Source organism: Phaseolus vulgaris, chromosome 10, assembly GCF_051622355.1.
Source record: "Phaseolus vulgaris cultivar YP4 chromosome 10, ASM5162235v1, whole genome shotgun sequence".
In the NCBI taxonomy this organism is placed as follows: Eukaryota; Viridiplantae; Streptophyta; class Magnoliopsida; order Fabales; family Fabaceae; genus Phaseolus; species Phaseolus vulgaris.
In genome coordinates, this window is record NC_143507.1 from 34,337,694 (window position 1) to 34,350,104 (window position 12,411).

The 12,411-nt window shown below is 29.4% G+C and overlaps 1 protein-coding gene across 2 annotated transcripts; it reads right to left on the minus strand.

The window, feature by feature from the left end:
* Positions 1 to 5,873: 5,873 nt before the first annotated feature.
* On the minus strand, positions 5,874 to 9,500 carry LOC137818886 (uncharacterized). 2 transcript variants are annotated; one of them, XM_068622528.2, is made up of 10 exons: positions 9,261 to 9,500; positions 9,049 to 9,134; positions 8,802 to 8,935; positions 8,638 to 8,704; positions 7,855 to 7,907; positions 6,899 to 6,953; positions 6,746 to 6,820; positions 6,540 to 6,657; positions 6,382 to 6,428; positions 5,874 to 6,277 (listed from the first exon to the last, which is right to left on the minus strand). In XM_068622528.2, the coding sequence occupies exons 2-10, from the start codon at positions 9,109 to 9,111 to the stop codon at positions 6,176 to 6,178; spliced, it is 714 nt and encodes a 237-aa protein (XP_068478629.1). In that variant the 5' UTR covers positions 9,112 to 9,134; positions 9,261 to 9,500; the 3' UTR covers positions 5,874 to 6,175. The 2 variants fall into 2 exon arrangements, with proteins under 2 accessions (XP_068478629.1, XP_068478628.1); XM_068622527.2 differs by having other exon boundaries at positions 9,207 to 9,500.
* Between the last annotated feature and the right edge of the window lie 2,911 nt (positions 9,501 to 12,411).

Consider the following 12,411-nt stretch of genomic DNA (forward strand, 5'->3'; position numbering starts at 1 on the left):
TAGTTGCCCGTGTGGATGTAGGTTTCAGTTGGCGACCGAACCACGTTAAATCATGTGTTGTTTATTTTCTGTAGTTGATTCGTCATTATGTGTGTTGTTTAGTCGTGCGTTTTTCCCATCACTAGTTTGCAGAAATTTGAATCCTTAACTTGTTTTAACAACATATTCAAACAACACCTTATAAGGTATGTGGGCTTGTTCGAGTAAGCACTAAGAGAAGTTATGTTACTTCAGATCCCTTAGCAGAAAATATTCACACTAATAGGCATAGGTAGGGATGACAAATAAACTTGTCTCCGTGAGTATTGTCTATACACATCCCGATCTGAAGGAGAATATTTGGATTGACCAGGTATGGGTATCGATAATACCTTATTTTTTATATTGAGTATGGGGACGGGATTAGTATATACATATCCTCGTTCCCACACCCATTTAGTCCTCACACTCATACTTCATTTAATATTCCCTTTGGACTTTAATTTTGTAACCCTTCTTTTTTTTTCTTTCGATACACAATTCTTTTTTATTTTCTCTTAATTGTTTGACTTGTTAAAAATTCACTCAAATTCTCATGGTACTTTCACTCTTATCACAATCATCATTATACTCTTTTTTTTCCTTTGTGTGGTTTCTTTCCGATGGTGTATTGCATTTCAGGAAACACAAACCTTAATTTCATTTAATCAAATAGTTTATAGAGCACACATTTGATTATTTCTACTTCTTTTTTAATATTTTTATTTATTGTTTATTTTTTCAATGAAAATGTTTGACTCTCAATTTTAATTGTTCAACTTGAACCCTTCATTTATTGTGTAACATAAAGAAACTTATTCTTTGACTCTTAATTTCATTTTATTTGAAGAACCTTTGTTTCACCAAACAAATTATTCTCTCAACAATTTGGCTTGTTCGGTATCCATCAAGTTTACTAAGATCTCCAAGGTATTATTTTGATCCAATTATTACTTGGTATTCTTATTTGATATTTACACAATTATAATATTTTTTTCTAAATGTTTGGCATTTAAGAAAATAAAATGTGTATCATTTTGACATTAAATTCATGATAATATCATGTTAACTTTGCCATGAATTTTATTTTTATTTTTTGTAAAAAATTATTTGATTAATATTTGGTATTGCTTCTGAAGTTATTAACTTGATTTCTAAAAAGATTCGCGGAGGTAATGTGGCTTATAAAGTTGATATTCACAAAGCCTTTGACACTCTAAGTTTGAAGTTTTTACTATTAGTTTTCACGCTTTGGTTTTCACTCTTTGTTTGTCAGTTGAATTAGTACTATTCTCCATTCAGTTATGCTTTCTATCAAAATAAATGGTAGTTTAGTGGGTTTTTTTCCTTGTAGTAGAGGTGTTAGACAAGGTGATCCTTTGTCTCCTCTACTTTTTTGTCTTGCATAGGAAGTTCTTAGTAGAGGTCTCTCAAAGCTTGTGAATGATAAGAAGATACTACATATGGCTAGTCCGCAAGGTTTTCTCACTCCCTCTCATATTTTATATGCGGATGACATTTTTGTTTTCTGTAGGACAGATAATAAGTCTCTTAGAAATTTGAGTATTTTTCTTACAACATATGGTCTTTTCTCGGGTCAATATGTTAATAATTCTAAGAGTAGTTTTTTCCCCATGGATAATTCTGCAAGATTTGTCACCAAAATTCAACGTATTCTTTCTTGTAGTCATGGTAGTTTGCTTTTCACTTATTTAGGAGTGTCTATTTTTGTTGGTGCTCCAAGGGGTCGTTTTCTTCAACCTTTGGCTGATAAAGTCAAATTGAAGCTTGCTTCATAGAAAGGTAAACCTCTTAGCATGATGGGTCGGGTTCTGTTGGTCAATACGGTGATTACGGGTCTTCTAGCTTATAGTTTTAATTTGTATAAATGGCATGTCTCTCTTCTTAAGCAAGTTGAGCAATGATGTCGAAATTTTATCTGGACTGGTGATATTCTGAAAAAAGGTATAACTATTGTTAATTGGGCTACAATTTGTTCTCCCCTTGAGACTGGAGGTTTGAAGATTATTAACCTTCACCATGAAAATAATGCATATATTCTTATGCTTGCTTGGAATTTTGATTATAGCAACAAGCCTTGCTCTCTGCACTTGAAAGTCAGGGTTCTTAAATCAAAATACGAGTTTCGAATGATTTATAGATCCTCATCTCTCTGGCCTGAAATTAAGCAGTTTTATTCTACTATACTTTATTATACTTCTTGGACTGTTGGTACAGGATCTTTTATTAATTTCTGGAATGATAAATGGTGTGGTACTACTTCTTTAGAAAATTTTGTAAGATTATCTGATGGTGTTAGCATTTCGAATACAATCTCTCAATTTTGGACAGGTGGTGATTGGAATATTTCATTGTCTTTACAACAGATGCCTCCTCTTTTTAGTCATATCATGGTTAGGGTGGAACAAGATATTCCTAATTGGATTCTAGATGATTCTGGTCGTTTCACTCTTAAATCAGCTAGGACTTTTTCTTTGATCTAGGAGTTCCCTGTGGTTGGGGTAAATTTATTTGGTTTTCATATCTTCTGCCTTCCAAAACTTTTGCCCTTCGGAAATTTTTTCATGGGCGGGTTCCTACATATCAACATATTCAAAATAAAGGTCTGCATATTTGTTATATGTGTACGCTTTATGAAAAACACGGAATCTATTCAGTATTTTTTTTTAATGTACTAATGTTTTGCGTATTTGGAGTTGGGTTCGGCAGATTTTTCCTACTTCTCATTTCTCTAATAAGGATGATCTTTTCTCCTTTATTAAGAGTGATGGTAGTCCTTTGGTTAAATGATTAAGCTTGTTGTGATAACTTTTTCTATTTGGATGATATGGCGTATGAGGAATTATGCTCGTTTTCTGGATAAGATTGAGGTTTCTACGGTTATTTCAGTTATTAAAGATTTAACTCGTCTAGTGGGTAATTCGTCTAAAGCTTCAATGAAGAATGGCATGTTGGATTTCAATGTGATCAAGTTTTTTGGTATTAATACTCGTACTGATAAAGTTCTTTGTCCTCTTCCTGTTAGATGGGAGTTTCCTTCACCAGGTTGGGTTAAAATTAACACTGATGGGGCTACTAGGGGATATCCTGGTCTTGCTACTTGTGGAGGTATTTTTCGTGGGAGTATGAGAGAATTTATTGGAGCTTTCTCTGCGTTTCTTGAAGTTCAGACTGCTATAGTTGCTTAGTTTTATAAGGTTATACATGTTATGGAGGAAGCTCAAAAGATGGGGCTTACTAATGTCTGGTTGGAATGTGATTCTGCTTTGGTTTGTGTTGTGTTTACTGCTATGACCAATGTTCCTTGGATGCTTCGTAATTGATGGAATATTTGTCTTAATTAGTGTGGGAAAATTGGGTTTATGGTTACTCATATTTTTCGTGAAGGGTGTGCTGATAAGTTGGTTAATTTAGGATTTATTCATAAAGAATCTTTTCATTGATAAAATAGGTTATCATCTAGTGTCTTATTATAATTCTTTATGAATATGTATAATCTACCTATCTATGGTTTTTATTAACATATAGGTTTTGATTTATTCCCCCCATATTTTTGTATTTTCTTTTAAATAATATTTTTTTTTCATGCGATGACAAATGATTGTTGTTACTTAAGGTGTCCGCATAGCTGAGATGTCAAGTTGCATAATGATGCCTAACATAAAAGTTTTTATTTAAAAAAAAACTATTTTTTACTTTTAACTTAAATTATAGAAATTTTATGTTAAAACTCATAGTAGATGAAAGAAAATATTTCTATCTCATATATATTTGCATTATTTTCATTCATCATTTTCGACAACTAATTTCTAATTAAATCTTATTACTATCCAGGCTTATAACAATATTCAATTCAAATTTTCATAAAATTATTTTGCCACAGAATAATTATGATATAAATATTTTAACATATTTTTTCTTCTGTAATTATTTATTAAATAAATAAAATATAAAATTATAATAAATACATATCTATGTAAATAATTTCAAATTCAGAATAAAAATCATTTTAAAAATTTTAAACAATTAAACTTTTAAGAAAATAAATTAATTTAAAATAGGATTCAATTGCTGTTTATGCTGAATGCAAAATAATAAATACTAATAATTGTTTTACATCTATGTGATTTTCCTAAACCTTAATTTTTAAAAGTTTTATTTTCTTAATATTGAGTCTAAAGATTTTAAAAATGAGAATTTTTCTTAAATTTGGAAATAATTTTTGATAATGTTGTTGTTCTTACTCTTTGAATTTTTAATTTTAAAAGAATTATTTCTATTATATATCTATATCAGTTTGTAACTACTATTTTAGTGGATACAATTAATTATTGATTTTAATTAACATATTTTATTATTTTATTTTATTTTTAATATTTTTTAATTCTTTTAAAATATAATAAGAATTTAAGTAAAATTCTATAAATATCTTATCAATGTAATTTATATTTTTATAAAATTAATAAATGTAAAATTTGGTTTTATTAATATTAATAGTTAAATTACATGATTTGTTTTTTAAGATTTAGAGAATTTGAATCCTATATAGTATCTAGATTTGTCAATAATCTAAATAAATAACAAATTATAGATAAACTAATATTTAAAATCAAATAAAATATTATTATTTGCATATTTATATTAAGAGTATAGATTTTAATATCTATGTATAAAAATGATTTCAAACTAATTTTAAAAATGATATTATAGTTTAACTTTGTTTTGAGAACTGCTTTTCCAAAACATTTTATTTAATCTTGATAAAAATACACAAATAAGAAAATAATAAACAAAAATTTTAAACTTTTAAAATTATAAAAAAAAATTATGAATGATATATTTTATACAACAATTAATGAAGATATCCGTTAACAACTCTTTTTTTTTTAATAATACGTAGAAAGACATTCCAAATATTCACTTTTATTTTTATTTGGTCTACCTTTAAAGAAGAATTTAATATTTTTTTCTTTTATATATATATAAATAGATAGATAATTTAATATTTAAAAGATAAGACTACACATAAATATATATTTTATTTAAATAAATAAGATATGATATTACACATAAATAAAAAATATGATATTAAACATAAATAAAAAATACGGATATACTTTGTACATGTATTTCCGCTAGTTGTTTATAAAATTGATTATAAAATTGATGTAACACAGAATAACTATATTATTCATATCCCATACAAGCTTCATGCACCTAAATTGACATGTATTATTGTTCGTTCCAGAAAATAAATTTGTTTTTGCACTGTATCTTCTGAAATAGAAAATTATATTATAAAATATAAAATCAAGAATTCAGTCAAGAATACAAATTTGTATTATAAAACTTTCCATGCATAATCCGAAAGGTCTCTTAATTACAAAAACTAAACTGAAACTCAAAATGCAAAAACAGAAGGGTAAATTTAGAATATTTAAATTTATGGAGGTGCAGGTTGAAATCATAGAGATGCAAGAAGGAATGACCTACTGGTTAACTTGTTTTTCTTGAACTACAAGAGTCATACCAGCCTTCAACTTCAAACATACTTTTTACCATTTTCTTCCATTTCTGGAGAGATTGAACATGAATCTCTCCAAAGATGCAAATCAACAAAGAAGCTATGTCATACTTTTCTTCACTCGGGTGACATCATCAAAAGAACATTAAAAAATTTATTGGAATCTTCAAATTGAGTGTGCAAAGTAGTTGGTTAATCAAGTCATCAACGGTGAGTTATGCTAAAGACACATCTCTTTTCTCAAATTTGGTAGCATGCACGTCTAATGAAATATCTTTCATAAGCTACTCAACAAAGTAGCATCTGAGAGTAATAAAAAAGCTTTTTTTCATATTCAGATTTTTTTCTGAGTAAAAATCTTAAACAAAAGGTTCCTAAAACAGGCGACTTAATGATAACAGAAAAGACATCCATCAAAAGACTTCCTTGTAGCCTAGTGCCACCAATTGAATCCCTAATTAGTAAATCTTCAAGAGTCACACAACAAACATAATCAACAAACGTCAATATTTAATCCCCAAAACTGGCAGCCAAAAACATAAATTACTTTTCTTTTTGGTGCTACATTCTATTATAATTATAGCTTAAGAAAGAGTCTTAAAGGTACAAAATTTATTCCACATCACCAGATCTACGATACGGCATGTATCTGTGGTCCTTAGCAGCATTCCTTCTCCTTCTTTTCTCAACAAATGCTTCAAGTTTGCCAGATGACTAAAATGATGAATAAATAGATTTAGTAGAAAAAAAAATCAACAAGTAGTATAACAGGGTGGGGGCAAGGGTAAACACAGAAAGATGTTCTAAGAGATGTATACCTTGAGATTATTATATTTCTCAATCAGCCTTTGCTTCCGTATTTCAGCTGCGAGGAATGTAAAAGGATGTTAGCATCTATAGTGAATGCTTCACTAATTCATTTAATATGTATTTATCTGTTTGTGAATGGAAAAGAGAGCATGACAGGAAGGATTACATTTTTTTATATAAAAAGGACGTTTCCCCTCCTTTGCTGCTTCTCTCTCTTTCTTTTTATGCTTAGCCAATATTTGCGTATCAATATTCTTCCTTGAATCAGATTTCATTTGTTTATCCTGAAAAAACATGTAAATATGATGAGGAAATCAATAAATATCATAGTTTTGGTGGTAGAAAAAAAACTAGTAAGAGTCAAGTACGTACAATCCATGATATATGTTCTTCTATTTCACTTATGCGCTTTGGATCTTTATACTTTTTCAATTCCTTCTTCAGAGCCTGGTATAGCGAGATGATATAATCAGAATTCATACAATAAGCCCTACAAAAAATTCTACACATTATCTGGAAGATTACCTGTCTTTCAGCAGGAAGATCGTTTTCATATAAGAAATTATACCTCTTCCTAAACCTGCAAGTCCAAGTACATATATTACAAGAGAAGTTTCCAAATTTAGTTGAAAGCACTGTTTAAAATGAAACAATAACATAAAACCTCTTGCATTAAATTGTTCATATAAATATAGTCCTGTTACCCATAATCATGAAATAAAATCCATAAAAAGCAAATACTATTATGAGTCTGCAACCTAGGCTAGAAACTATCAATTAGGTAATTAAATATAAAATCCAAAGCAAAAACTTTACAGGCCTAAAGGACAGACATTGTGAGAGGTGCTTCGAGAACTAGACAATCATACAGATGTTCAATATATCTCCCCCACATCCCTATAGTAAGGCAAACATCATATCTCACAAACGTGATTGGATACAGGTGCTGAATCAAATATAGAATTATTAAGATAAGGTCATGGTTCTGACATTTATCAATACTTTGAAGCTACTTGGTTATGCACTAAGATACAACATAAGAATCCTTCAACATAGTAAAGGCATAATATGTGTTTGAACTAAGGATATCAGAAGTTCTTTATATATAGAAAGATATATTTATGAGAACGAAAAAATTATTATCTACAACAAGGATTATTAAAAACTTGACTGTTTAAAATTTCCTGACATAAGAAAGTCATTCATTTGAAATTTACATGTTTCTCTTCACTGCTTTAAACTGTTCTCACTATGTTGACTCCTCCATAAGAACGGAACTAGCATCTTCTTAAGATATTTAGTGGGCACTTGACTAGACACACTCTAAAATAGCAAAGGCAACCAGAACTAGCACAATCCAAAAGTAGCATGAAATTGCTTGAAGTTTATAATGATGATTGCAACTAAATAAGTGTACATGATGACAACATTAAAAAGAAAAAGATGAAGAATAAAGAGCACATGTCCAGAGTTAAACATACCCTTCAGGGTCAAGTGTACCACAAAGAGATTCAAATCGTGGATCACGTATAACCTGACATTATTAATAGTATAGAAAGTCAGAATAATATACAGATATATAAAATTAAAAGATCCTTAATCATATCAGTTTTCAAATTTAACATAACTTCCACAATTCAACATCATAGCACCAGCATAAACATTTTAAAACTTCTAATAAGCACTAACATTGCGAGAGGCATTGCAATAACTCACTTATCATATCAGTTTTCAAATTAAACATAACTTCCACAATTCAACATCATAGCACCAACATAAACATTTTAAAACTTCTAATAAGCACTAACATTGTCAGAGGCATTGGAATAACTCACTTATCATATCAGTTTTCAAATTTAACATAACTTCCACAATTCAACATCATAGCACCAGCATAAACATTTTAAAACTTCTAATAAGCACTAACATTGCCAGAGGCATTGCAATAACTCACTTAACCCATCTCATATCCAAAGTTTACACACATGACACCCAGAATCTTATATGTGAGCATGTGTGTGCATGTATAAAGCAAACAAGTAAAATACTGCAATTGGTCTTCCTACTCTACATAATCTTGCAAATGGCTCTACAGGGTAGTAGCCTAGTAGGTCTAAAATATTAAAATGCTATGCAAGCTTCTACCAGGCCTCGTTAGAATTTGAGGAGTTAAAATTACAACTCAACGAATTCAATGCAGCAACATAAATTTAAAGAAAAAAAATAATAGAAAGTTACACTCTACAAGGAACAAATAAATCTACCTTCTTTGGAGCTTGGATGGCCTCTCTAAAAGCAGAAACCGGCTTCTTGCTACTGGCCTCCATAGGCCTAGTAAAACATTAAAAAATTATTTGCATGAGGTTTCATTGACAAAAGAATCAAAATTAAAAAGAAAAACTCTATTAAACTGTTACAATTACAATACCTATTCTTGTTAGCCCTTTTTAACTTTTTGTCTTCTTTGGGTTTCTGGAAAAAAGCATGTGCCCCATTCGAACGTGCTTTCTGCAGCTCCTCAAACGTTACATCAGCTAACTCCTTCTCTATCTCCTCCTCCTCCTAGAATAATCAAAATCAATCACACTTCACACTCACTATGCACTTGGTTTTGAAGAAATCCCAAAAAAAAAAACACAAAAAATTATAACTTTATGAAACTTTAAGTTACCCACATCTTCTGAGGAACTGTCGGGAATAGAGTCTTCTCTCGCGAGTTCCTCATACTGTGTTTCCATGGATTCTGGCTCCTTGTTTTTCCCTTTTGACCAGTAAACGAAATTAGTTATGTCCCCCAGAAAAAAAAAAAAAAAAAAAAAGGTATCAATTTTACCTGAAAAAAATGTTGAATTTGAAAATTTGCATAAATTGATTGTTGGAGGAGTACCTGAGTCAACTGTTTGGGAGCAATTTCGCAGAGATGGTAAAAAGGTTCAGATTTCACGACGAATTTGAAAGACTGCGATATTTGCTGGCGAAAACGGAAGGGAACCTAAGACATCACATCAAACGACGACGGTTTGTGACGAGGAAAAGGGAAGACAATTGCTTCTGCACCCCAGTCTTCCTACCTGCACCTCCTTCTTGCAATCTGAAAGGGTTTCAAATTTTATTTTATATTTCATTCACAATTTACAAAATCTGCACAATTTATAAAACCAGATTTTCTTGACATTGTGTATTTTTAACTTTTGACTCTTTTACTCCTTGCACTTTTATATTTTCTATTTATGCTAATTTTAGTATATTTCAACGGTGACTTTTGGATTATTTATTCTAAAAAAATTTAATAAGTTTTTTTAAAATATAAGAGATATTTTATGAAACCAAATTTTTAAAATAATTTTTTTATAATAATTTTTTTTTAAAACATATGATATACTATATGTAACACCCATATAAAGATTCACCTCCTCTTTTAGAATTTGTACTTAGAGAGACATTAAGGATTAAATAATCTAAGAAGTTGTAAAAGATTAATGATGTTATTTTAATCTTTTTGCTAAAAAAGTTGTAAAAGATAACTATAGAATAAAAAAATATTTTAAGGTCTAACTTATTTTATAAATAAAAATAAAAAAACTTTCAAACTAAATTAAAAATTGTAGCAAAGAACACATAATATACCAAAATAACCGAACATAAAATTTATCTCAGATTAAAACAGGTGTTTAAGAAGTAAAAAAACTAAAATTATCTAATTAGATCTTTGAAATAAAAAAAATAGTTCAAGAAAATTGGTTAAATAGAATTAAAATAATACTTTAAATCATTTTTCGCAATACAAATGTCTATTAGACACTCAAAAAGGTAGTCTAAAACTCTGTTTGAATTAGGGAGGGGATGTGTGAGGATATGTGAGGAAAGTGTGAAAAAAATGTGGGTGTTTAGATTGGGGTACGTTAGGGTAAATGTGTGAGGAAAGTTTATGGGAGTTTGTGAATGATGTGATGGTTGTGAGGGAATTTTAATTTTTTTTTAAAGGTGTGAAATGTTACTTTACAGATTTACCCTTGCCTATTAAAAAAATTAATAATAAAATAAGTTGTTTTTTTTTAAAATGAACAACTTCGTAGATTTAAAAATTATAAATAAAAAAAATGTTAAATGTAAATATGTATAATATAAAAATTATAATTAAAAAAAATATGTATTCAACAAATTAAATAAAAACAGAATTTCAAGTAATTTCTTTAAAATATTAAACATGTGTTATAAAATTAAAAAATAAATCAAATCTTATATAAATAAATAAAAATATTATTTTTTAATATTAAAAACCCTGTAGTAATAAAAAATAAAAAATACTAAAAAAATATATATAACGTAATTAACAATAGAAAAAAAATTCATAAATAAATTATAACTCATAAACATAATAACTATACATATAAACATATTAATATAAACACAACAACAAATTAAACAAAAACATAACTTCAAATAATTTCTTTAAATATTAAACATATACTATAAAATTAGAAAATAAATCATATTTTATATAAATAGAAAATTACTATTTTTTAATATTAAAAAACCTCACAATAAAGCAATCTAAAAAATACTACAACAACAAAAATATAACTTAATTAACCATAAAAAAGGATTTCATAAAAAATTATAATAAAAAATAAGGATAAAATAAAATGAAAAATGTATAGTATTGGTGATGCCCATGATCCAAATCAGGTAATATTTTTAGTGTTAATTAGATATAGTATATTATTTTCTTTAAACAAAACTAAATTCAACCACATTTAATAAAATATATTATTAGAACTTGAAAAATAGGTATAACCTGATTTACTCTAATAACTAATATATAAATGGAATATTTTATTTAACTATATTTTTTTTACACTGGTTTATCATTATTTACATAATTTATATTTTATAAAATAATAAACAAACTTAAAACTTCCTTAAAATTTATGATGATTTGTTTCTTCATTTTAAATATTACATATATATATATATATATATATATTAAGCATTGTACAATAAATTTTTTAAAATACTAATACATTCAAATGAAGCACTGTGACACATTCAAATGAGGGTAAATTTGGAAACAAGGGATGCTGACATGGTTTTCCCTCTACATCTCTTCATTGTTCACAGGTATATCCTCTCCATCTCTTCCCCACACAACCATAGATCCAAATAGCTGATATCCCCTCACTTCTTTGCCTGTGAACAGTACATCCATAGAAGCAAACATGGGGTAAGTGATGGAGGAGGGCCCAAGCTCACCACACGATGAAAGCCAAGCCTCCAAGACTAGACGGTCTAGTCTATGATGAGGAGCGTCTAGACTCAAAAAGGAGCGTCTAGCCCATGAAGAGGAGCGTCTAGGCCATGATGAGGAGCGGCTACATAAGGAGCGTCTAGGCCATGATGAGGATTCCTTCTAGACCGTCTAGCTTCACATACACATGGGTCAAAGCTACGGTTTTGGGAAGAGAAGACCTTTGTAATTGTTACATAAAGGCCCATTAGGGGTGCTTAGTAATTAGAGTAGTGTAGAAAGCATATTTGTGTGAACATTCTAGAAAGACCATGGAGGGGGGGTGAGCATAAAAACTAGACACACCCCTCCCCATGTGCTCATTTGTGCACCCATGTGCTTCACATTTACATTTCATTTGGCTAGCATTAGGGTTGCATTATGGTCCTCCTTAGCCTATAAAAGGAGGAGCCTACACCTTGTATTTTCAAGTTTAATTGAGTATTGTTATGCTGCCAATTTTGTGCACTAGCTTTACTTCTCCTAGAAATCTAGGCTATAAACTTCAATCCTTCACCTTTCTCCCTTGAGCTGGCCGAACCTCTCAAACCCATACTCATCATGCACCTTCAAAGCCAACACAACTCCTAGGAGGGCTTTGTTTCACTCACCCATTGCTTCCGCATCATTTTCACTACTTTGATTCAAGAAGAACACATGAAATGCCATGATGGCCCATTAGGGGTGCTTAGTAATTAGAGTAGTGTAGAAAGCATATGATGGCATTTTCATGTGTTCTTCTTGAATCAAA

Bases quoted from the DNA above. Each gene is read 5' to 3' on its own strand.
- LOC137818886 (XM_068622528.2), bottom strand. From the start codon at position 9,111: ATGGAAACACAGTATGAGGAACTCGCGAGAGAAGACTCTATTCCCGAC. The intron at 8,936-9,048 runs GTGGGTAACTTA...TGATTATTCTAG, and splicing joins CCGACAGTTCCTCAGAAGAT to GAGGAGGAGGAGATAGAGAA. The intron at 6,821-6,898 runs GTAATCTTCCAG...TCGCTATACCAG, and splicing joins ATCTTCCTGCTGAAAGACAG to GCTCTGAAGAAGGAATTGAA.